Source organism: Lissotriton helveticus, chromosome 10 (genome assembly GCF_964261635.1).
Source record: "Lissotriton helveticus chromosome 10, aLisHel1.1, whole genome shotgun sequence".
Classification (NCBI taxonomy): domain Eukaryota; kingdom Metazoa; phylum Chordata; class Amphibia; order Caudata; family Salamandridae; genus Lissotriton; species Lissotriton helveticus.
This window is the reverse complement of record NC_136071.1, coordinates 432,100,102-432,127,549: the sequence shown is the minus strand read 5'-3', so window position 1 is coordinate 432,127,549 and position 27,448 is coordinate 432,100,102. Positions and strand designations below refer to the sequence as shown.

Sequence of the window (27,448 nt, the reverse complement as noted above, 5' to 3'; positions counted from 1 at the left end):
TTTCTATGGGAAACTTTAGACACAGCTACATCCCGAACTGTTGAACGGAATTACACAAAATGTGGCATAAAGGTAGCCCTTTGTTCAGAAAGAGACCTTTTTTAAATGGTGTAAATCCGTTCAGTAGTTTCTGAGAAATTTGAAAAAGAAAAAGTTTTAATATCTAGGGACGCTGTGGAGTCGCGACACCTCCTGAGCATTAGCTTCTCTGTGATTGGCTGCCAACACTCCAAACCAGGAAGTGTTGGCAGCCATCTTGTGACTCAGTAGAACCGAGTCACAAGAAAACAGTAAAACAAAGGTAAAAAAAAAAAGAAAAGGGGGCAGGGTAGAAACACCCTGACCCCATAGGCCTTCTCAGTGGGTCCCACAAGGACCCCCACGGCCCAAAAAAAGCATTTTTTTTTTTATTTTGGTGAAATTCGTGCTGGGGTCGCGAAACGTGCCAAAATAAAAAACATATTTGTATATATATATATATATATATATATATATATATATATATATATATATATATATATATATATATAAATATATATTCCGAATAACTCCTCACCAATTCTCCTTTCACGAGAAAGAAAGAGCGCGGACCACAGTAGCTAGTCAGCTGCAATTTTATTTATTTTCCATATGAAGTGCAGCAGCAGCCATGACACGTTTCGTCCCTCAAAGGGGACTTGATCACATATTTTATACATATACCATGTGACTTAAAACCTTAAAATGACAGTGCAGAATAATGTTTTTTAACAGAATTTAAAGTGAAAGTGCAATATATACATTTGTTCCTGTGCAACAATCTGCCATATATTGAACATCTTTGCTGTGGCTGACAAACTTTGATGCTTAAATGCATAGAGGTATAGACCTAGTTGATCATGGAGTATATAAATATATAGACACATAACAATTTAAATAAATAAATATATATGAAAATACCCCCTTATATCTAAAAAGTTAAAAACAACCGCACATACTGTTTTCTTGAAAGGATTGCCCCAATAAATAGTTGCCAATATCTCCATATTTTAACAAATTAATTTAAGGTTTTTATCCATTATACATGATTACTGTTTCAAATACCCCACTAAGAACTTGTATATATGCGGTCAGTTTCACCTATTGTCATCTCGGCGAATCTTGGGTTGGTGGCAGCTCCTAAGTTTTGCTGGGGGGGTCCCTGTGTCAGGGAGAGCCAGCGATTTTCACCTGAGAGCTCGCTCTTTTAGGAAACAGCAGCTTGTTCTTATTTTGAAGGCACTGTAAGCACAGGCATGATGTAGATGTCTGGCGCTTTTTTCAACTTTTAAAATTCATCATTACTTACTGTGTTGTGTATTGTTTTAACTGTTTGAAATTTAACAGCATTCCGCTCCATCTCGGCTCCTCCTGCGGCCTCCCTCGACCCATTCCACCTCGGCTGACAGTGCCGTGAGAGGGGAGGGCGAGGCGCCATCTTGGGGGGTGTAGTCCCGCGAGCCTGACCGGAGTTAGCGGTCTAGGGCTTGGTGGAGGCAGGACATAAGAAACGATGTGCTTCCGGGAGCGCAGCGGACGGGCGCAGCGGGCACGCCGAAGGTGCACCTAAGGTAAGCCCGTCTGCGCCCGACTGCGCTCCGGCTGCGCTCAGGGCCAGGGATGCTGCTGGGGTTGGAGGATATACCTCTGCCAGCACCATTGCCTACAGTCGGGAGTCCCTCCTGGCCCTTAATACGCATAGGCGCAGCAACTGTGAAACATGGAACGTTCTTGACTCCATGACACGAACTTGCCCTTCTTGTAAATTTCATTTTAGATGTGCGAGGTTTACCTCTATTTTCCCAATTTTCAACCCTCCTGGTACCACAATCCGAGCTGCCCTTATAAATGTGCGCTCTATAGCTAAACACGCTGAAGAAGTCTACGAGCTAATTATTGATAACTTGCTTGACATGCTGTTCATAACGGAGACATGGCTGACTACTAGCAGTGCCCCGGTAATTGAATTAGCAGTTCCCTGAGGATTTAAGATATTGAGGCTGGATCGCAGTTCAGGTAGAGGGGGGGTTTAGCTGTGAATTTCAGAGACAAATGGTCCGCAGTGAAGTACTGCGCAGGAGGAATAGAGGAGGGTGAAGCTTTGGAGTTCTCGATCTCTCTTTCCCCGCATTTCACCTTGGGTGGGCTGTTAATCTATCGTCCCCCAGGCCCGCTGGGCTCTTTCACCAAATCTCTGGAGGAGGTTGCGGTCCAGGGCGCGTTGAGATTTTCCAACTTTCTCATGCTGGGTGACTTGAACATCACATGGATGACCCTCTGGCATTAGGGGTTAGAGATATGGAGGAGGTTTGTGACTTGGCCCACCTTGAGCGTCGGGTCTTTGACTCCACGCATTTGGGGGGCCATTGTCTTGATCTCGTCTATTCCAATTTTAATGTTCAAACTGGCCTCCCCTGCCCAGTTACATGGTCCGACCATTCTCTGGTATGTTTCTCCTGGGATATAAATGGCAACCGCATTGCGGCTAGATCGCAGGATGATTTGCGCCCTAAGAAAATTAGTATCCCAACCTTGGCAGCGGCATTGACTGATACTGCTCCTGTTAAGGCCCAGAATTTGGAGGAAGCAGTTGAAAATTTTTCAGCATGGATACACTCCACGGTTAGCTCACTGCCTGAGAAGAAAGGAAAAAAGTGCCCTAGAACCATCCCTTCATCCCCTTGGTACACTGGTCATCTTAAAATACTAAAAATTGGATGTAAGGAACGTGAAAGAACTTGGAGACGGGGGTATTCCCCTGCGGTAAAAGCAGAGCTCAGGATAGCACAAAAAGACTACTATGCAGCAATTAAGGCTGCTAAAGGGGATTATTATGCAGCCAGGATCATTAAGGCCAAAAATAACAGCAAAGCAATTTTCTCCATTGTTAAAAGCTTTACGGCCCCAGTGGCAGAAGTAATGTCAGTTCCAACGTCTGCAGGATGGTGTGAGAAACTTTCAACCTATTTTATAGACAAGATCCAAAAAATTCAAGCGAGTCTCAAATCCCCTGAGATAAATGATACTTTTGCATCACAGGGCACTCTGAACTCCCACCCACCCCTCCCTTTGTTTAAAATGCCCTGTAGCACTGAGAGGACCACTGTGATGTCAAGTTTTTCTATCATAGAGGGATTGGACGTGCTGGCTATTTTAAAAGCATTGAAGTCAGGATCTCCAGTGGATCCGTGTCCCGCAAGGGTCTTGAGTGGCGTGGCGGAGGTTGTAGCTCCGATGGTGACTGACTTAGTCAATGAGTCCTTACAATCAGGCTTGGTCCCTCGACAGTGGAAGGAAGCTAAACTTCTCCCGCTGATCAAGAAACCTTCGGCGGACCCGCTACTTCCCTCAAACTATCGCCCTATCTCTTTACTCCCTGCCTTAGCCAAGGTCTGTGAGAAGGCTGCTTTTCGGCAGCTGGAGAGGTTCGTGGAATCATCTGAGGCTCTCCATTCTGCCCAGTCTGGTTTCCGCTCTTCTTTTAGCACCGAGACCGCGCTCGTGGAGGTCACCGAAGCCATTAGGGAATGTCTGGACGGAGGCGGCAGAGCGGCTCTAATTTTATTGGTTCCCCATGTCCAGCTTCTCTCTAGGCTAAAGGAGATTGGCATAACGGGTGTGGCTCTCAGATGGTTAAGATCATTCCTCACAGACAGATGCCAACAAGTTTGGCTTCCCCCCTACCACTCCTCAAGCAGCAGGGTTGAGATAGGCGTGCCTCAGGGGTCGACTTTAAGTCCTCTCCTTTTTAATGTCTATTTGACCCCCTTAATCCACCTGGCAGAAAGGTTGGGTGCAAAAATAATGGCCTACGCCGACGACACCCAGCTTCTCTTCACATGGAATAAGGATAACCTTAATCCAGTGGGTGTCCGCCAATGTTTGTCCTCTGTATTTGCCTGGCTTGCTCAGGCAGGCCTCAAATGCAATGAGGACAAATCTGAAATTCTATTGTATGGCCAATTCCCAGCAGACTTTAGGGAATCCATCTGGCCCATTGGATCATCGTGCCCTAGTGGCGATTGTAGGGTGGCAAAGAATTTGGGTGTTTGGTTCGGAGCTGACTTGTGCTTCCGCGAACAAATTTCGAGACTGGCGGGTACTTGTTTTGGCACCCTATCCATTCTCCGGAAGTTCTTCCCCCTTCTCCCCCAAGTGGCTAAGGAAGCGGTAGCTAGAGCACTTGTGCTCTCTCGACTGGACTACGCAAATGCCCTCTACACCGGCATTCCGTTTTTTTTAATCCGGAAATTACAGGTAGTCCAGAACGCGACGGTGAGGCTCCTGTTTAATATCCCTAGGAGACTCAGCGTTCGCAAACAACCTAGAGAGCTCCACTGGCTACCAGTGACCCAAAGAGTGCGCTTTAAGGCCCTGGTCCTTGTATTTAAAGCCCTACATGGCCCTTGCCCCTCCTATCTTAAGCACAGATTTGCTTTCTACCAGCCGACCCGCCAGCTGCGATCTGCCTCCCTCAGACATGTGGTTATTCCCAGATTCAAGAAAGTTCGACTGGGGGGGCAGTCTCTGACGGTTCGTGCAGCTCAGCTGTGGAACAACCTACCTGAGGCCTTAAGACACTCGTCAAATCTTGCTAGCTTTAAAAAATTGCTAAAAACTCACTTATTTATGCAGACTATGTAAGCTTTCCCTTGCTCTAGCTGACACCATGACCTTTTCATTGCGCCAGGACAGTTTCGACTAACAGCGCGCGCTACAAATAAACATATAACATAACATAACATAACATCTCATAGTCGGCTCAAAATTGATCTTGCTGTTGTAATGGTTTAATAACTTCAATATATTTAAATAATGCCGTTAAATGTTCAGGAATTCATGATATTCACATGTGCTATAAGTGTTAAGTTGACATGTCAACTGTGCAGAACCCAATAAAAAAGTGTGATACAAGAAACAGCTGGCCTGATGGTCATTATGTTCAAATATTGTTGATGAATACCTTGCTAAGGAGACACCCACAACAGGTAAGTTAATCTGCCATCCTTCTTTATTGAGGGGTAAAAGCCGAACCAGCCGCCGAACATCACCATACATCGTCAACATTTAGCCTGACGCATTTCGTGTTCAGCAACACTTTATCAAAGGCCACGGGTTCAGGCAGCTATGGCAAGGCGATCTTGAGCACGCCATTAAATCATCACTAACCCCGCCCATTGGGCATAGCCACACCTGCGGGTATCATGGTCATTGCAGTGTCTCATATTTGCTCCAGTGAGCTGCCTTGTCTCGCTTGCCAATGTTCATAATTTCCTCCCATGTGGATTGTGGTGCTGGGCTTTAGGCAACGTTTGAAACTTCATATCCATCAAAGACTTCACCTGCAGCCCCTAAACACCTCTGCTGGGAGTTCTAACCTGCTAACTGGTGCCAATTTCTGTTCTGGGCCATGCGGTAGAAAAACCAGTGCATCACACCGGTGCGGCGAAAGAATTGATGCAGCGCCTTCCGTGCAGCTGAAAGATTGCTGCATCCCATGTCCCACCACCATGTCACCAATGTCCGTGGCACACGATCCGACTTTGACGCAGGCTCTGCTGTGCAAATGAAGAAATAGAATCATCACCTGCTTTGCGGCTGGGAAATCGTCGCAGCGCCTGTCCCGCTGCATCGACCAAGCGTGTCTGGATTCTCAAAGCATCTACCCTGTGTGCCTACTTCTTCATCGACGTTGCCCAGCAGTAAGGAACAGAGGCTGCGTGTCCGGAGATCGATGCATCACCTCCCCTGACAGTAAGGAATCAACGTATCACCTCCCCTGTGCTGCAGTAAGGAACTGATGCATCACCTCCCCTGGGAGTAAGGAATCAATGCATTGGATTGCTTTTCTGCAAATCACCTTCCCTTTGCCTGTTTTCATCTTTGATTTTGACGCATCCCAGGTACTTTGTGATAAAAGTGACGCATCCATAGTTTCCTATGGACTGAACTGTTTTGAACTTTTTAAAAGTGACATCTTTAATCGTGTATGTTTGATTTTTGTCACTTTGTTCATGTTTGTTTCAGATAAATATTGGTTATTTTTTTAAACTGGTGCGGTCTCATTTTATAGTGTTTTCACTGTGTTACTGTGCGTGTATGTACAAATACTTTACACATTGCCTCTGAGATAAGTCTGATTGCTTGTGCCAAGCTACCAAGGGGGTGAGCAGGGGTTATCATATCTGTGTGACTCTCTTACCCTGCCAACTAACAGCTCCCATTCAACAAATCTCCCAAAAACTTTCCAGACCTATTATTTTTTCTACATTGATGGAGTATGGAAAGTTTCACATTGATTGGTCTAGGGGAGAGTAAAGATGAAAGAGGGTTCCCAAAGCACTTTTGGGCACCAATTCAATCTTCTATGGACTTTGTTCTCCTGCATAGCGGCCAAACACACAGTCAGATTTTAATGACATTAGGCAGGATTATACATTATGATGTGCAGAGGATCCTTTTGGGTACCACAAGTAAGCAGGGAACATATTTTTTAAGTAATGAGCCATTTTAACTTAGTGATATCTGTTGTTACAGTACTTTTGTGAAATTTCATGGAGTGTTGCAGTATTTTGCCGAAGTACTGTGGTGTATATAGCAATGACAAGTCATTATGTGATTGGCTAGTGACTGCCTTTACAAACGTTAAAGTTTATTAACAATGTCCCTCAGAACCTGGGTGCATGTAGTAGAAAGCTACAATGGTTTCATCGGGTATGGGAAATTGCTTACATATAACAGAATGAATCATCCAAATAATTTAAATGCAACATGTGCACAAAAGAGTTAGCTGGCACAAAAAAGGACGATACATGCAGAGTCGTAAGAATTTACGCTTTTTATGAATCAAAAATGTTTTAGAATTTTTCATGTGGCTGTCTAAAATTCAATAAAAAACAAGTACGTTCAAGTAACAAAAGTGCTTAAGTGACATGGGTGAACGAGTGTTATATACACTTTGGTGAAGACAAAACATAAATTCGATGTACAAGATACACAGAAGAAGCCATTCTCTGATGTGGCCAGTATGTTGGTCAATCAAGTGTCTCTGTTGGGGTGCAAGTATAATTTACAGTTTGGACCCAGAGACCCCGGTGAAACTGGACCACTATAGATCGTCAACGTTTCGACCCTGACGAAAGCACGACTAATAGAGTGTCATGGTGGGTCTTCCTCAGGACAGGAGAATACCCAGACAGCCTAAAAGGAAATTAATTCAGATGTGTCAGGGATGTTCCAGCTTAGGTATCAAATTAGTGACAGTGGTACCTGGGTGAGGATGCCCACTGATCAAGATTTCAATCAATGGACCAAACAGGAGCGCAACGTGGCTTCAGTCAACGTCAAGCCCCTATAACAACCAGCGGTGAATCATTAGAGTGGTGACTTCTACAGGAAGCCTGTGAATCATTAGAGGGGTGACTGCAAAAAAGAGGGCCCTTGAGAGGGAAAGTCTTACCTAAACAAATTAGGGTATAGGAAGACAGCTGGTGGCACCAAAAGATTGCCTTCGGGATCTGAAACTAAAGAGTTGTGTTTTTTTAAAAAAAGTGGTCAGTTACAGTAAGTAGGCCATCATCCATTCGCCGATCAGCAAGGCCTTACCTGATTGACAGTGGATTGTTGCAGTGGAGGATCTGCAAACTACGGCATAACTGCAAACAATGCGAAAGAAAGCGTATACGGTAATTGATATATTGTTGTGGAAAAAATCGCCTTAGCGATTAAACCGTTAAGGTTTAAAAAGTTACCTCTCTTTTTTACTCAGAGTATTTCCTCACCCAGTGGAGATGCGTTGACATTGTCCCTGGAAAATGGGAGGATGAAATAGGGCATCAATAAAGACATCCTGCTGATGTCACATTGTGAAGTGCATCCGCTTACCTGCTGGACCGGAGCGCTCCAGTCTCAATAATAGCAGTCTCCAGTGGAAGTGCTCGAGTGCCGGTACATGAAGGAAATGAGCCGGTACGCCCTACGTCGGAGCGACGTACATCGGCGTGCACGGTTACCCGCAGCAGCTAGATGTAGCTGTCAGGAGAAATGCAGTCAAAATAACTGTGTGCTTTTCAGATAGTCAATTGATCAGGTGGCCTCATTGAATTAATAGTAGCTGGAATTAATATTTGATGGTATAAATTCTGATGTATTTAGATTAACATAAATAATTAAAGTGACACAACAAGAGAATATGAATATGTGTGCTAATGCTGATTTAAAAATGGTTGGTCCCAACCCTGGATTCTGAAATTCACAAGCACATTTCTCTTACACATTGACACTACATATACAAATGCAAGGCATACATTGTAACACTTTGATAGAGAGGTGATGCTTGAGTAAGAAGAACATTCTCTTGACATAAATATTGTACAGCGTCATACATATAGAAATTGATTCACAAATTGTGAGATGTAACCGGATGTGGGCAAGAAAAAACATATTGAATGTGTAATGATGAGAAGACACTGTCATACAAAGGTTGAATTGTGAGGTGAATAAACAACATAGAAACTGACCAAAGGCGCTAACCAGTTGACATTGAAAACCAGACAGTCTGCACCACATGCCGCAATAGAAAATATAAACATTGCGACCATGGTGAAGGCAGTCGCATCGAAATTCGGACAGCTGGACTGCCAACTTCTAGTCAAGAGTTCCTGCTTCTGCCATGGTACCAGTCAGATGAGAGTTCGACCAGCATCGTAATCAGGGGCTATATTTTGCAAATATGGGCCTGATTACAAGTTTGGTGGATAGGATACTCCTTCACAAATGTGACGGATATCATGTCCGCTGTATTGGAAGTTTCATGGGATATAATGGAATTGTAATTTGGCAGACAGTATATTCATCACATTTGTGATGGAGTAACCCTGTTCACCAACCTCAAAATCAGACCCATAGTGCACTACGGTGCATTTTTATTTTTTAACATGTTAAATCCTCACAAAAAAGTCTATGGAGTACAGCGGAAATACCCAAAAATGACTACGTTATTTAAAAGCATTTTTTTGAGTACAGTGCAAATACCCAAAAATTACCACGCTATTAAAAAGCATTTTTTTTAAACGCGCAGTTCTTTCTAAAGTGCTGAAAAAATATATAGCAAGTTATAAATGTATTTCTCTATTTATTATCACTTTTATAAAGTGGTAGTAGGTAGCAAACAAATGCAAAACGTAATACTCTCATATAAATAAGGTCCTAGCCTACAACACAGCAAAAGTGTGCTGAAAACTACATGACTGACGTTTTTATGTTTTGCAAAGGTAGCCATTAGCCAAGCAGATACTACCTTCTTTTTGGCATTTACCTCGGTATACCGCGAAGTTAACACTGAATACCTCAGTACAATATATTACTAAGTAATTTAACACTTATAACATTAATACTACTTACACTCTTTACACCTACTCCCAAAAATTTGCATTTACACCCCATAATCGATATTCCTAATCTGTTCACCCACTTTCAGGCTATGACTGTTTTAAGTACCACATTTCCCTGAATGCTACTCCTTTCTATGACACTCCACTTTATGCCTCTGCACTATTCGCTATTACACTCTTCACCAATACTCTCTATGACACTAATCTACACGCCACTCCACTCTACACCAATCCACTACATGCCACTCCACTTCCTGCTAATCCACTGTATGCCACTCCACTCTACCACACTCCACTCTATGTCACCATGCTCTAAACCAGTGTTGTTACACTCTACCACACTCCATTCTATGACACTGCAGAATAAGGCACTGCACTCTACACCCCTCCACTTGTAGTGTAGTTCCTATATTCCCAATAGGCTCTGCGCTTTGGAATAATATACACTATAGATTTGACATAGGAGTAAGGTCAGTATGTTTCCATCGTGTATACTAAACTTAATTGTGAGTGCCAGCTAGCTCAGAGGTCACTAGAAACTTTCTTGAGTAAACAAGAAGGGATTAGTTTCTGACAACCACATAAACATGACAACTTTGTTTCCCCAAGAATTGAAACGTATCTCCAGAAGCGTGGAAACAATAGATAACTATTTCACTCAGTCAATCGTGCATGCTTCGTCTCTACAGAGTTGCATAAAAATAGAGAGACGGGCGTTTCAATAAAAGGGTTTATTGAACAGTCTTCTTTCTCATGCAACAGAGGTGAACTGCTACAATCGTTAGACAGAATGCAAAGTATAATGTGCACAGCGTAAACAGTAATATAAAATGAAACTGCAATAACATTGTCTGTTGCTATGACATGTAAAAATACATACATAAATAACATAGGCTAAAATACTCATCTGATGCTTCTAAAATACGCCTACCCCAATGTACCTAACCTAGGTCTAGTAAAAGAGAAGAAGTAAGTGTTTGTCTTTGGCATAGGTTTAGTTTTGCCAAGAATTGCCAAAGGTTTCTCTCAGTTCTAATCAGCTCCATACCTTAGAATGAGAGAGGTTAGTATCTCTTTCACGGACTCGATTTCCCAACACCCCGCAAGGGGAGTCAGAAACACTGGAGCTGGATTCTCAGCAGGAGGATGAGAACTTCTGTTCAGTGCGACAGCTGGAGAGTTGGCTTCCTTCGGCACCTGCTGTAGCGAGTGAAGGTATATTTATACTTTGAAGGTGTTTAGGAATACCATCTTTAGCGTAATGTTGGGCATATGAACATCATGAATGAACCCCTAAGGAATAGATCTTCATGCATAATAATGAGTTCCTAGAGAAATCAATATTCAAGCAAGGGGAAGTCCCTAACGGCTTAAGAGTCTGGTTTTCCAAGAAATTATTGCGACTTAGATGAACGGATGGAAGTAGCCATGCCTGTATATGGGCAGCATGGGCTATGCCTACATAAGGACTGGATTTCTACGCCTATATAAGGGCAATGCGAATTGTACCTATATAAGGGCATGAATTGGGAAATTCATTCTGAATCTACAATCGAACACAACACACTACAAGCTGCCCCAATCTACAATATTCCACTATACACAACAACATTCTATGACACCGCACACTATGCTATTCCAATCTCTGCCACTCCACGCTATGTTACTACGATATTCTGATTGAAGACACTCCACTCTGTCGCTGCATTCTACAACACTCCACGGTATGCAACTCCAATGTACAACCCTCCACTGTATGCTACTCCCCTCTACGCTATTTCACTGTATGCAACTCCACTCTACTTGAAACAAACCTCTTATCTGACCTATTTGATTTCAACATTGGTAATCACTGAAAAATGACATTTCCCCTTGATCGAAATCTCATCACATATTATTTTTCTTATGATTTTATTATTTATCAAAACACTTGTGTTCATTCTTTTTTTGGTATATAATTTTTATTTTTTTTGTGCTCATATATTCATAAAACATTTGCAAATATAAACAAATTAATATAATCATTCGGGTTTGATTAGACATTAAGGGATTAGATCTCTCAGTTGTGGTAACCCCCATACAGAACCATCACACCTCCATTCTCACCTCTCTTTCTCTTCAATCATACTATCAAACATACCACACAAGAAATAACAATAAAATACATTACTTTAGCGGGATCCTACTGGCTTTTACTTTCTAACATGATTTTAACATTCAAAAATTTGCTCAGTTGTTTCTGACTGATTCTTCTCTTGTCTGCATCTTGGGTAGGATTCCCAGATGTATAACGGATGGTCTACGCACGTTTCGGTGAAAGACAATTTATATCACCTTCTTCCGGACCAAAAAAACATACATTTCTTTAAATCTGTATAGTGACCTGCGGGTTATGTAAGTTGTTTGACGTGGGTTATCTCTGGTTCAAAAGGATACTTTTCCTCCAGGCGGGAATCATCAAATGGATAAACTTTCAAGGATTCAATTTCCTCAATATTATGTTTTTGTCTGGGAAAGGTATTCTCTATTACAGTTGAGGTCCAATTAGACCTTATTTTCCAAAATCGTCACGTACTCTAATAATAATGCATCCACCATCTCTCTTAAAATCTTGCGGTCCCATCTATATAATGGCAATGCTGATGGTTATAAGATGTTTCATAGTGGCCCCATTATCACAGGCTTGGAAGAGATATTTGTAGTCTTTGTTTGTTCGAATATTTATGATCAGTGTTCTTTAACACGTGCGTTCGTCTATGTGGTGTTGTGTTGTTGTCTCCACTCTACTCCACTCTACGACACTACACTCTATGCTACTTTAAACACTTCGACAATTGCGAAAAACACCAGGGAACCTGGAGCTGCAGTTTACCCTTTGACAAACAAAGGCCCTATTGAGAAGGAGGAAGTGGAGAAAAATAAGGCAAAAGAACGACGAAATATGGGCTAAATTATTGCATGATGCCAAGCAATGCAACAGTGCTAAGTTCTGGCAAACAATCCACAAGTTAGAATGACCGTACCATCCAGGAATTAGCTCCAATATAACAGAGTTTTTCTGGGTAGAGTACCTCTCAGCCCATTTTAACAACAAGGAAGGGAAACTAAATATGGGTGCGGGCACAGCGGTATCGGAAATTGAACCCCCTAACAAGGGAAATGCAATACAAATCCGTATCACCAAAGCTCACTTGGTCAGCAGTAATAGCATCCATAACCAACAGGGGTCCCTGTCGGCTGGTGACTTAGACTCTACAGACTCCTCTGACGTGGAAGGATATGCTCCTACGGAAAAACAGATAAAAGGCTTAATAGCCAAGGGTAGAGACATGGGAGCGCCCGGCCCAAAGGGGATCTCACCGATATTGTATAAAGACGACGCTGTATTTTTGAGCATGGCTCTATTACCAGTCTTCAAGGGCTTAAACACCATAGTCACCATTCTGGAATCATGGAAAGGATCAATTATTAGCCCAATTTTTAAACAAGGCAAAAGAAAGGACCAAAATAACTACATAACTACCGACTAATTGCCCTTCTTGATATAGATGCCAAATACTATGCCGGAACACTCTTGGAGGAGCTATCATCCTGGGCTTCAGATAATTTCAGTATCCCCACTAATAAAACTGGGTTCTGTAGTGGCCAAGGAACTACAACTAACATACTGGCTCTCACGTTGTTAATGGATGCAGCCAAAGTATCAAAAATGCCTCTCTTCTTGTGTTTCATTGACTACACAGCCATGTTCGAGCATGTTGTTCGTTCCAAACTTTGGGAAAAACTGAAAAAGTGGGGTATACCAAACACACTTTTGGAACGGCTAAAACAGCTGCACACAGACACATGGATCAGGGTCAAATTAGGCGCAGGGTCACACATCTCAAAACGAATCATGACCTCGAAAAGGCCTCAAGCAGGGGTGTGTCCATGACTTGGTTCTAATTAGCCGGACGCCAATTGGCCTTCAGCACCTACTAAATACAACAAGCAGTTTTTCTAACCGAAACTCTCTTGAAATAAACGTCAAGAAGACCAAAATTATGGCAGTATATTACCATAAAAGGTACAAAGCTAAAAATACCTTGGAATATTAATGGATGACAAATGCTCTTTCAAACTTCAGTTAGAGGCCATGCGAAGAAAAGGGACCACAACGTATTTATCATTGAAGTCACTGAAGAGACGGCTACCCGACCTTACGCTTGATCCCTTCTTACAGGTCTTGAGGGCTAAGTTGCTGCCGACATTGACATACGGGAGTGAGGCCCTAAAAGATTAAAGATGTAGCAGTTTTAGATGTCATATTAGCCAATCCCTATAGAGCTATTTTCCATCTCCCTAAATATGTCTCCCCGGCTCAAATCCGGCTAGAATTTGGGATTCAAAGACAAGCGGTGGAAAGAAGGAGCACCTACGTTAAATGTTGGCCCAAAATTCGAAATGCTGAGGCAGTATCTTTAAACTCCCACCTTTGGAAAGCCTTGCACAGTCAAGAAACATTTCAGCAAGGGATTATTTGTTTGAATCGATTGAGTTACTAGGCCTGTCCAAACTCTAGGCCGTTCCAACTGATCATCTTCCTTTAAAAAAGCAGTGAGAAAAACAACATCTATGCTATCAGTTTTAGAAGATAAAGTAATTCGTACTAAATAGGCACACGGCTGGATGGTACTCAGTGACTATGTAAGGCCAAAACCCCAAGCCTACTTGAGTGCTAGAATTAAGATAAGCAGGAAGGAAAAGTTTCTAAGGTTGCGCTTGGGGGTAATTGCGATCAAACCCCATCTTCCACCATGAGAAAGGAAAGGAGGCACTCAGACTTGTCGTCTATGGGGAAGTGGGAAGGAAGACATTATTCATGTCATCTGCAACTGCCCCAACTTAACAGACATAAGATGCACCTTGCTACGTCATTTTTGTAGGTTTTACGGTATCCGGACATGTAGGCAGGCAGTGAAGCTTTGCTTTACCCCCTGACGTCCAGCTCAACTGTCGGTCGGGTAACAACATTTTTTGAGATAGCAACGAAGAGACTTAAAACCCTGTTGTTACCCAAAACACGCTAATATGCTTTTTTAATGTAATATTAACTCTCTATCTTGTTTGAGTCGTACTTGCACTCTAATTATAAAACCTCTAACTTGGACAATGGACTTGGTTAAGCTGTGCCATTTGCCCCGAGAAGTTGTGGCAGTTATTGCCAGTATTATTTAAGATGTCAGAGTCTACGAGAATCTCCTTTAAAAACAGCTAAATTGTACAAATTAGGAATATGCAATTGATGACCTTCTTTTATACGATGTGGTTTTTAATTGCTTTTAAATGTATTTATCTGTGGACAATGGGATTTTTTTTGTCATGTATTTGCAAAGATTTTAATTAATCAAGCAAAAATAAATATCTATCTATCTATCTATGCTACTTTACTCTATGACACTCTATTACACAAAACTCCACTCTATGCCACTCCACTGTACGCAATTCCACTCTACACCACTACTAAACCGTACCTCACTCCTCTCTACCGTATTCCACTATATGCCATTCGATCATCTGCAACTCTACAGTATGCTATTCCACGCTACACAACGCCACTCTACCTCACTCCACTGTAACCTTTCCACTGTACACTACTGCACTCTACCACACTCCACTCTAAGTAACTACACTCTACAGCACTCCACCATACGCTATTCCACTCTACTCCACATCAATCCATTGTACCCCACTCCAGTCTATGCCACTTATTCCACTCCACTCTACTGCCCACTATTCCACAGTACAGGAGCTACATTCTACACCACTACACGCTATGCCACTCTACTGAATATCACTCCATTCTAGCCAGTCAAAAACCTGTATTCGATTCCAGATGAATCAGAAAAGTTCACAAGAAAAACAAACAAACATAAAATAAGACAATGTTTACAAAAGAGCATAAAAAATATCTTCGGAGACAGATAAACACCTAATTGCATACTTTTACATTGCATATCGTTTCCTTATTATAAAAACAATTTTTATAAAACTAAGCACAGAGCTGCAAATGGAAGAATTTGCTAAGGAATGCAAATAATTGAAACCCTCTTTATGGGAGCAGAAACAGTTTTCATTTAAAATTGGCTCAGGAAAGCGCACCCTGGGGTCTTTATATAATGTGCAAAATAGCATGAAGTGCATAGTATTTTGTTTGGCTGTGTTATTAAAAGGACAGAAGGGTAGCCTCTCTCACACAACCCCACCTGTTTTGGAAAAGCCGCAAGAAAGTGCAGTGTGCCCAAGCGAAATCTTGTCATTAAAAAACGTGCATTGCCCTGCAAGCTAAAAGACAAATACAATTGTTGCTGTTTCAAGAAAGGGGGTCTGGTCTAGCTGTAAGCCTAGATGATATACTCAACTCAGATGCAAAAGCTTCTTTTATGGACATTTTCATGTTTGGCGGTATACAATCAGGCTTATCATAAAACTCTTCTAATCCTATCTTATAAAATAGTTTGTTTAACTTAGAGTAACCAGTTGACCACCATTGCATTGTCTAAATTCGTGCAATCTTTTAAGATAAGTCAGGAGAAATTAAGTTCCTCTGAGGACCAAATTTGCCCCCATAATAGCAGGGGTGCCATGTGTATTCTGTCTGTGATATAATCCATGCCCACCTCCGAGTGGCAAAATAATGTAGGGGAGCTGGACGGAATAAATAAGAGTGTCTTCAAAAATATATTCTCGATTATTTGAATCTGAGTACTCTTTTGATATTCACACTCTACTGCGCCTTAAGTTGCTCCTGACAGACATTTTGATTTATACAGGGTTATCAGCTCTGCAAAAGGCTTATGGCCGAGTTTGGCCGCAAATCGAAACAACCCCTCAATGACTCTTGAAGTTTGTTGCACACGGGATACTAAAAGTTGATCCCAGTTTAAGTTAGAGTTAAAAACATTCCCCAAATAGCTCAAATATTTTACCTTCTCAATAACTGTCCAATTCACTGTGCATTTTTGTGTTTCTTGTTAATTTTAGCACACATGCCATGACAAAGGATTTCTTATAATTAACCTTCAGGTTTAGTGACGTCATATATTTGGTGAAGGCATCCAAACATCCCTGAAGGATATTGGCAGTCAAGGCCATCAAAACCGTATTGTCAGCATACGACAATAAAGGTACTTGGTCATCTGCTATTTTTGGGAAGTCCAAGTGTTTGTTTAACAGAAACTGCTCCAGCCCATTTGTATAGAACAAAAATAAAAATGGGGCTACAATGCAGCCGTGCCGGAACCCCTCTGTCGAAACGATGGGCTTGGTCTTCTCTCCCCCTGGGCCATAACGGATAACTACAGAGGTGGAAGCATGTAGTCTGCAGAGGAGAGTGACAAGTGGTTCCTCAAAGCCCAGATCATCCATCAGCGCCCACAACTTGCTCCTGCAGACTGTGTAAAAGGCACTGGACAAGCCCATGGAGGCCCAGGTGGATCGACGCCCCCCTGGCCTTCATGTACTTGCCCATGATCATCGACAAGTTGAGGCACTGCTCGACAGTTCCCATTCCCTTCCTAAACCTATATGGGGTATGTGATATTAGCCCAGCGTTGTTAGCCCATGACTCCAGGTGTGCCAGAATTTCCCTCCCCATCAGCTTACATGTAGCATCTATATGGGAAATCGGCCTGTAACAGATCGGGTTGTTTCTATTTCCCTTTTAGAATATTGCCACTACCACGGCTTTCTTCCAAGATTGTGGGGTCTTGCCCGTTATGACAGCTCGAAAACCATTTAATAGTACGGGGCCCCAGAGTTCCGGATTTCTTTTAAATCCCCGCAAATCCCCACTGTGGGTTCTGGATTGGCAGACGAAAGTGGGGCCGTGGGCGTCCACGGTACAGTTAGCTGCTGGAGGACTGAAGTACTTGGGGGTGGTATTGTGAAAGGTCCCAGCTGTGGCGTGGGAGCGTAATGTGGTACCTGTGTGGGATAGGACATGGGCGGACATTAGGTCCTGGTCTCGTATGCCTTTGACGCTGTTCGGTAGGTCGGCAAATTTTAAAACGGTGGCACTTCCCCGTCTTCTTTACCAGTTGCAGAACCATCCATTCCTGATCCCAGCCCGATGGTTTTGCACGGTGAACTCGGTGCTGGGGCAGTTCCTGTGTGAGGGGGGAGGGTGTGGGTGGCGGTGCATACATGCTTCCTCTCTACATACAGCGGGGGCTGGCCTCACCTGACCTCCTATCGTACTATCAGGCCTCGCACCTGCTGGTCCTCAATGACTGGTGGTATGGAGACAGGGGGGATCCAGCATATGCGCTGGAGCGCTGTCTGGTGGGCCAGCACACATTACACAGTATACTGTACTCAGCCAGGCTACGTGGGGCGTTACCGCCGGCCACGAAGGTGGTGTTCGTGGTTTGGAAACAGGCACTGTGGTACATGGATTGTTGGGGGGTCTTGACACGGGAAACCCCACTGGGGAACAACGGGCGGCTGCCCCAGTTGGCTGCTCTGTCGGGACTCAGGGGGTGGGATGCCATCGGCATTTCCACGCTGGGCGATGTGGTGACTGATAACACTATTAAGTCCTTTCAGACCTTACAAGTGGAATATCAATTGCAGCCGACACAGTTCTATCAATACTTACAGTTGAGGCACGAGCTAACCCCGAGTTTGCGGGGTCTGGAGGACATTCCCGAGTTCAGCCCTATAGAGGCCAAATTATTTATGGGAGATCTGGGCGATAGGAAAATTTCGCGCATATACCAAACCTTAGTGAGGCACTGCTCCCCCACACTTCAGAAGCTGAGGGGGGATTGGGAAGCTGATGTGGGAGTGCTGGAGGAGGAGGATTGGGTGGAGGCGCTGGCATCCCCACGTGGGGCGGCCATTGCAATGCGACTTCGTCTGGTCCACTTTAAATACCTTCATCCGGTGTATTTCACCAGGATGCGCCTTTGGCGAGCGGGGATGATTTCCTCACCAATATGTTTGCACTGCGATCAGGCGGACGGCACATTTATACACACGAATTGGCAATGTACTGCACTGGAGCGCTTCTGGGGGGGTCTTTGCTTGTCTCTTGGAGGTCCCGGGGTGGCAGCTGGCCCGCACACTGCAGTTGGCCCTTTTGCATGTAATGGAGGGGGTGAGAGGGAATAGGTACAAGCAACACCTCTTATTATTAGGACTCACCTTAGCAAAACAAGATATTGCACAGGCGTGGAAAGTGTCGAAGGCCCCATCAGTAGCAGTTTGGAAAAATGGTCTTGATTTCTGCATGGGTCTGGAGCAGCCTATTTTTCTGGCAAGGGGGTGTCCACGCAAGCATTATAAAATCTGGAACAGGTGGGGAGAATATCGGGGACTGTGGCTGGACCCTCCCTTGGGGGATGAGCAGGTACTGCCGGGTTAGGGAGGGGCTACATACGAAGACAAAGAGATGTGCCGCGAGGGTGGTGGGATGGACTGTGGGTGCCTTACAGTATATGGTTATTCTGCACAACTGTGATCATGAAGCTGTGGACCTGTGTGACCTGGGGGGGATTGGGGGGAGTTGGGGGAGTTGGGAGTATGGGAGGAGGGTGTTCTATGTATTCTTGTTTTGTAGGACAGAAGTTCCGGAGGGACTGAAAGACTTTAATCCGTAGAGTCAAGGGCAAATATGAACCAGTTGTAATGATTGTGCAGTTGCCTCTGGGTTACAGGGTGCTGCTTGAAACGTGCTGCTTGACTAATAAAATCTGTTTTTAAATTAAAAAAAAATCTTCAAAAAATGGAACTCCCAAGCTAAACCCGTTATATTTCTTTCCACATTCCTGATTACATCCGTGAAAAGCGGACGATTGATCACCTCCCAGAAGGACCTAGAATCTCTCAGTATTCTTGCCTTTTCTAAATCTTACCAGGCCTGGCGTATCAATTCTTCTTTTCTAAGCTCTGTTGTGTTTTTATAAGACCGTCTAGCTTCCTTAATCAAGGAACTGTCCTGTGTTACTGTGCTTAATGCTGTTTTTAAAGCTCTATTTGCCGCTGAGCACTCCAAATCAAACCATTTATATTCAGGGCGATTCATTTTTTTTACTGATTTAAGCAGATTTTTTGCCACATCTTCACATATGATTTTAAAGCTCCCTATGATGGATTCCAGGGGGGCTAAATATGTTAAACAGGTCATCACGTCCTGGTAATCCACATAAAACAATCGTGCTGGTTCTGCCCCCGCCCTGAATTGTTAGAAAATATGCCACCAAACTGTCCACTAGATTATTCGCCGGGGATAAGTCGTTAACAAGAATAATTGAGTTTAATGCGTCCCCCTGGGGAGTATGTTTAAAATGGGCAAGCGGTGAATCATCAAGATCAGTCAACCCGCACACTTTATTACTACTTTTCTGATATAGAGCACAGTTGAAATCTCCAACCCAGATAATACATAAAGGGGAGAATTTTTGTGCTATTTTATCAATTTCATCTTGTAGGTTATGTATGACCCCTGTGCTTTGCTCGTCAAAAATGTTACTGTACCAATTGATTAATAGTAAATTTCATCTAACAAATTAAAACACATGATCAGTTGGTACCAGGGTGAATCAATTACCTTTTTGATTACCAAAGCCTCATACCCCACTGAGATCAAGGTTACCAATCCCCCCCTTGCCCTCCCTGACAGTGATGGTTCCGCCAAGGCATTTAGTGACAAATATCCATCTATGTTAACGTCCATTCTGCTCCATGTTTCCTGGGTACACATGATATCAGATGTTTTAATGTACTGGACCCAGACCTCATCTGTTAGCTTTGGAATCATCCCTGCTACATTCCAGGAAAGGCGTAGCTGGTGACAATTTCGCTGGGAATAAGGTGCTTGCATGGCTTGTTCATAAGGGCTGCCTGGAGTCTGGACGGAACGGGCAGTAATTAAAGCCAGTCCTCCCAGACTCTCACTCATATTAAGTGGCTGGGATAAAGGGCGTTTATCAAACCCTTGACTCGACTTCGAAGGATGTTGCCCAAAACCAGCATTAAGTACCACAGCACCCACACCAGTTTTATGGGGATCAAGAAGCAATCAAGAATATTTTCCTCCAACTTATCCCCGTTGGTTGGCAGTCAATCTATTTCAGCCAAATCGCTCAATGGGGCAAATCGTTGTACCTCGAAGTGCTTAGGGCGCTGGTATATCTATACCCAGTTTGATTTTGATTTGTCGTCATGCCAAGTATTGATTTGACTAGGCCTGAGAAACTAAAGGTCAGCACGACACACAGTCTCCTTCTAGAATTTTGGTTGTTGCCCCCATCCACCTAATCCTATGGGCCATCTTAAAGTCAGCAAATAACAATTTATTGGCCAATCCTGTTTTTGTGTTTAGAAAATGTAAAGCCCTAGTCCTCAATGAGGACCAATGTTCCCTCTGACCCGACGGTAATGCCGGGACATTAGCTAGGATGATTATGTAAGGTGTAGCTTGTGGTGGGAGGTGCAGATTAATATCAGTATCACTTGTGATCGAATTGTCATTCTGCTGACCCTTATTAGGGCCTTGACTTAATGGATTGGTAACTGATTTAGCATGCTCCGTATTTACCCTTTTCTTATCAGAAAACTTATTTTTTATTGGCTGTCCATCTCTTCGCATGGAATCCTGAGTCTGTAATGCTAGATGGCTATAATATGGGTGGGCCTTCCTTTGGTCTAAGCCATCCTGTAACTGTACTTCAACTGAGGGGGTCATGATCCGTCTTTCCTCCCCAACAGCCCCAACAGCATTTCCTGTTGGCTTATGCATGTAAGCTAGTGAAGGTGGGGGTACATTGATTTTCTCCTCAAGTGAATGTAGCCTATTCCCAATATCAGTCAGTTTTAGAAGGATAGGATTTAAGTGGGCTGCTAATACCGCTTGTAGTTTATCTCAAAAAAGCCCCCCTTCTACTGATGGTGCGATGATTGTGGGGGTCACATCTAGTTGCGATATAAACCTAATTGCTTCCGAATTATGGTCATTGTCTACGTGTTCACGCTGATCACTCTCTGGCCTAGGTAGTACATTGGTCGATTTAGGATGTTTAGTTGCTACCCGCCCCTTTTTTTTCCTTGGCTGTGGGGCCTTACTCTCTCCCCCCTTATTTTTTAATGACTGGCCTCTAGTTATAATTTTTGGCTGGACTTCTTTAGATATTTGTGGCGTGGCATTCTCTGGTATTATGTTTTGAGAAAGCAACCCACTACCTTGGGAATGAGATTGGCAGTCATCCCGGCCTGCAGGCAACCCTAAAATGCCAAGGCTATTAAATATCAGTACCGGTAGATCAGAGGGATCCATGGACCAGGACAGTCTACGTTCTGTTAGCTCTATTTCATGTATAAGTGTCGATTTGCTCTTATTAAGAAGGCATCCAACATACCTACCACCCTTCTGCCCTACTCTGGATTTGGCCATGACTTATTCCCCTAACACCAAAAATAAACTGATCAATAAAGTTGGCAAAGTCAATTAAAGTCAATTAGGTTGGTCAGGTTAATGAGTAAACCCCAGCCTACCAAACAGTACCTTTTCTTGGGCACGATGTTTGTCTATATGACCTCGGGGTTAGGAGTTGAAAATGGCATGGCCCTGCCCGGCCTCCTTCGGCCCCTGACGGGCACAGACGGGCCACTCGCTCTTGGTAGTTTAAATCCCAATTCTCGCCACACCAGGCCAGGCAAATACCCGAGTGGCCCAAATCGATTCAGGGTCCTTCCCGCAGTGTACAGCAGTGTTCTGTGGACACAGCGCTCCTCAGGGCCCCACCATCAATACATGTGTGCCATATGTTCCCTTTGGGCTATTATTGTGCAGTGCAGTGCAGGCAAGGGAATAGGTGGGAACAAGTAGCACCCTCAGTGGGGAGAAGCTCACTGGCACAGTTCAGGGAGGGGCCACATAGGGAAACTCAATTGCAGGACCAGTGGACGCTGCACACCTCACCGGCTCGTCGATCCCTGCTCAGCTATTCCTGATCCAGCGGCTGGTTCCCACGTTGACGCAATCTCAACAGGCACACGATCCACGTGCCTCGAATACAGTCAGAGGCTCGTGCCCCCAGGAAGCAGGGGCACCCACCGGCCGGAGGAGTGGAATCACCTGTAGTGCCGACGGCTCTCAACCGCAGGCACCATGCCCTTGACCTTGGTCTCCGCTGCCTGCACCAGGCGCTGTCCCCTCTGAGGTCCACGGCACAGCAAACTGTCTATTGGGCTAATGCAGTGCCGTGCCCACATACCTCAACCACAGCTCGTGGGGGACCGTCAGCACTCTCAGCACCCAGGCTCAGGCGGAAAGCGAGCACTGCGTAGTGCGAGGACCCTGCTCTCACCGATCGCGCCGCGGCCATTTCCATCAGTGGCTCACACTGTGTGGCTGCGTTCTCGGGTCTACATGGTTTTCACAGACAGACCTTGTCAACAGTGAACTAGCGACCTGTCTTGCGGGGGTATTCAGTGAGGATTTAAGGCAGGATTTTGCTGAATTACTGGTAGCGATCCGGGGAGCCGGGTTACCTAGCGGCCATTACTGAGTTGGGCCACCCATTCCTCTATGTAACACACTCCTCTCCTCACTAAGACACTCCACTCTATATCACTACACTTTACGCTATCAAACTTTTTACTAGTACTCTCTAAGTCACCGGATTACCCCACTGCACGCTACACTGACCCACTGTAAGCCACTCCGCTCAATGCTAATCTACTGTACGCCACTTCAATCTACCACACTCAACTCCACACCACTATACTTTAAGACACCTCACTGTACGCTGCTACGTTGTACGGCACTCCATTCTATGACACTGCAGGGAACTCCACTACACTGTACACCTCTCCACTATTCGCAACTCTACTCTATGCTATTCCACTGTACACAATTCCACTATACAGCACTACACTCTAAGCTATTCCAGGCTATGCTATTCCCCTCTATGGCACTCCACTCTATGTAAATGTAAAAAAAAAATTTATACTTGTATAGTGCACTACTCACCCGCAAGGGTCTCAAGGTGCTTGTACGAATACCGCTGTGGAACCCATCCTGGCTTTCCCTGTGAGGTGTCCACTCCTGGGCACCCCCAAGGTGGAGGCCAGGCATCCTTAGCGTTGTGGGGGCCGTTGTGGAGATTAAGCAAGCTATTTCCCAGAGTTGCAGAGTGGGACTACATGATTGGAATAGGCACCAAGGCGAGAATTATCAGGTCCGTGGAATTTTTGAGCCCAAGACCCACCGAGACGGGGAATTGAACCCTGGTCCCGGGCTAGACCTCTGCATCAGGGTCTGACGCTCTAACCATTGAGCCACACATGTCACTACATTCTATGACACTCCACTGTACACCACTCCAGTGTACAACCCACAAGTGTATGCTACTCCCCTCTACGCTATTACAATACACTTTATCCCACTGTAGTCTACTCCACTCCACTGTAAGCTTTTCCACTCTATGCTACAGTACTGTACACCACTTCACTGTTTGACACTACAGTCTACACTATTCCTCTGTGCAGTACTTCACTCTATGCTACCCCACTGTGCTCTGTTTCACCATATTCCATTCCACTCTACGCCACTCCACTCTATACTATTCCACTTAAAGCCACTCCACTGTATGCCACTACACTGAACATTATTCCACTCTACACCACTCCATTCTACGCTACACTGTATGCAGCTCCACTCTATGGCACTCCAATCTACATCACTACATTTTACACTATTCCACTCTACGGCACTTCACTCTATGCCACTATTAGACTTATGCAACTACACTCTACTCCACACCACTATAACCCACTGCACTCTACAATACACCACTCTACGCTGTTCTACTTGACGTCCCTCCACTCTTTGCCACTCCAGTCTGCGCCACTCCACTGAGTGACATACAACTCTAGCCCACTCCACTGTACTCTATTATACTCTATGCAACTGTACTGTACACCAGTCCACTGTACGCTATTCGACTTTTTAATTCCAGTCTATGCCAAACCACTGTATGCCTCTTTACTGTACACTATTACACTGTACGCCACTTCACTATATGCTACTCCAATCAATGCCACTCCCTGAACACTACTTAACTCTACACCATTAGTCTCCATGCTATTTTACTCTACACCTCTCTATTCTATGGTACTCTATGCTACTCCACTGTACGCCACTACAAACTACGCTACTCAAATGTACACTTTTCTACTGTACGTAACTCCAGTGTACGCCACTTCACTTAGAGCTATTACACTGTATGCCATCCCACTCTAAACTATTCCACTCCTGCTTACTTAATATTAATTAAGCAGGTCGTTTTGCAAATCTTTGCATATGCACAATTTACCATGTAACCTTTTAGTGCACATGTAGAATTGCAAATTGCATACCATTCATCTATTCACAAACCATTCAATGAGCACATTTTGCAGCCTGGTTTACTAATGGGCCTATTTCATCAGGCTCAATTTTTAAAGGACAAAAATGATGAAAGTGTAATGCATTTTAGGAGAAGGAATTTGACAAGAGGTAGTGAGAAAAAATATAAAATTAGAAGGTACACAGAAGTGGAAAGGAGAGAAACCTAATATCATTACGAGAGAGTATAAATAATGACGTTTCATAGGATGAATAGGAGGGAGCTAGACCTCAAATTGAAAATCGGAAAAAGGGCTGGCAGGAGAAGACAAAGAGTGACAATTCTTGTAGAGGAGTAAGCAAGGCATAGACATGAATAACCAGAAAGGAGCAACTAAGAGAGGATGCCCCTCAAGGGAGATAGAGAAAAGAAAGTTAAAAAGCACCACAGGTGAGAAAAAAGTAAGAACATGTGTATCTCTGGAGAGGAGGGATTACAAAGAGAGGGGGAATTGGTGGGAAGTGTTGAATTAAGAGCACTTTTGCTGAAGAAAACACAAAAAAATTGACAGCTTGCTTTAAATATGTGTTTTTTTATCCACAGGTACCTGGCTATCCGATACCCACTGCGGTCTCGAGAACTGCGCACTCCCTGCAATGCTGTGGCAACGATGGCAGTCATCTGGGGCCTCTCTGTGCTCTTGGCTGGGCCTTATCTGAGCTACTATGACCTGCTGGAGTATGGGTCCAGTCACTTCTGCATGCCAGGCTGGGTGCCCTGGAACCGCAAGCTCATGGATACGGGTACATTTGTGCTGGGATATGTCCTGCCAGTGCTAGTTGTCAGCCTGTCCTACACTCGCACCATCAAGTTCCTCTGGACGGCTGTGGACCCTTTGGAGGACATGTCCGAATCTAAGAAAGCCAAGCGCAAGGTGACCAAGATGATCATCATTGTAACCGTGCTCTTCTGCCTCTGCTGGCTGCCGTACCACGTGGTGGTTCTATGCTACCTCTATGGCGACTTCCCTTTCAATCAAGCGACCTATGCCTTTCGTCTCCTCTCCCACTGCATGGCTTATGCCAACTCTTGTCTCAACCCCATCGTCTATGCACTGGTCTCCAAGCACTTCCGCAAGGGTTTCAAGAAGGTCTTCAGCTGCCTGCTGCGGAAAGAGGGACGCAACAAGATCCATGTGGTGCATGTGGCCAACACTGTGCCTGGCTTCGAAGCCGCTTCCACGGAGGTGTCACAGATGAACGAGGAGATTGGAAGGCAGCATGGGTGCGAGCTGGGGCAGCGACCACTGGGGACACCTTCTGAAATCTCAAGACCTTCCTGCATCCCTTAACTTCAGGAGTAGAGCATATATTTTGAGAGACACTGGACATAGCTGAAGCTCTACAGTGGCAAATAGACTTCTTGGACAAAGGTCTCATCGCCCAGGGTGATGGGCTCCAAGACCTGCCATTGGAGTGCCTGCTGATCTTAAATATTCATGCTTTGAATGGACGGTGAGGTGGCTTCCAATATAGAAACATAGTGCCAAATAACTTGTACACTTCAGGCACTGGGCTCTGCCTCGGGCCAGTGTGCCAGGAGGTGATGCATTCTGTGGATGCCTGCACAGTCTGATGGGTCCATGCTGATGCTTCCATAACGTGTTTCAAATCACCTTGGACCCTGAGTAGGTGTAACCCTCATGGGCTCCAGGAGGGATGGAAGGAGCTGCGTGTCTATGAATCCTTTGTAAGGAAGGGCATGTGTAAAACATCCCTCAAAGTTTGAAGCACTATAGGCGTTGGGATGACAGCTTCCAGGTAGCCCAATATCATAGATGAAAGCTTCAGTTGGTCTTGGTAGTTATACAGCAAGATTTCTGATCACATACTTATGGCTATACAATACTACAAGTCCCAGAATGCAACGTTCTGTTAGCAAAAATGCCAGGTTCCGAAAAATGTGTTGTGCAGGATAGTAGGTTAGTGGATAGCTATGCACACTGGAATGGAGACCGCGAGGGTCCTCCCAATGTGCCCAGGACATATCACTTGCCAGGCTGAGTACCAGTAAGAATCATTCTGTATTAGTACAATAACTGTCATACTGTGTTGCCATTCTCCTCACATGTACACACACAGGAGCAGTATGTGCAACAAGTGTGAATGTGCATCTCTTCCTATTGGGCCTATTGGTCTGGGGAGGCAACCTTTGTAAGTGTGTAGTCATACAGGCCCACTGACAAACTAGTGCAAAACACAGGGTTACAAACGTCCTGAAATATGTCATTCTACAAACTCTGACAGCCCTGGAGGACACTGAGGGGCAGATTTACAGTAAGTGACGCATCCCTGCATATCAGCAGGGATGCGCCACTTATTGTGCGCCGCAGCTCCGCCACCATTTGTGCGCCGCATTTACAATGCGGCGCACCATGGGGCAAAAACGGCACTGATGCGTGACGCATCTGTGTCGTAAAGGCGGCGCATTGCTGGAGTTGCGTCGCAAATGCGACGCAGCTCCAGCATTGCTCTGGGGGGCCCTATTTGGGTAATGCTATGTCAATCCTTACGCCTGCTTCAAGCAGGCACAGGGTTTTGACGCAGCATTGGCTCAAAAGTGACTAAGTGAAATCTTGTAGATTTCACTCAGCCACTTTTCGGAGGC

General features: G+C 44.5%; 1 protein-coding gene across 1 annotated transcript in view; it reads left to right on the top strand.

Moving 5' to 3' along the window:
* The window catches only part of LOC144785314 (galanin receptor 2b-like), a 184,671-nt gene extending 158,539 nt beyond the window's left edge, over nt 1-26,132 (top strand). The window contains exon 2 of the mRNA XM_078664281.1: nt 25,385-26,132. Coding sequence (XP_078520407.1) covers nt 25,385-26,132 — 748 coding nt within the window. The remainder of the gene's footprint in view (nt 1-25,384) is intronic.
* The last annotated feature ends 1,316 nt before the right edge of the window (nt 26,133-27,448 follow it).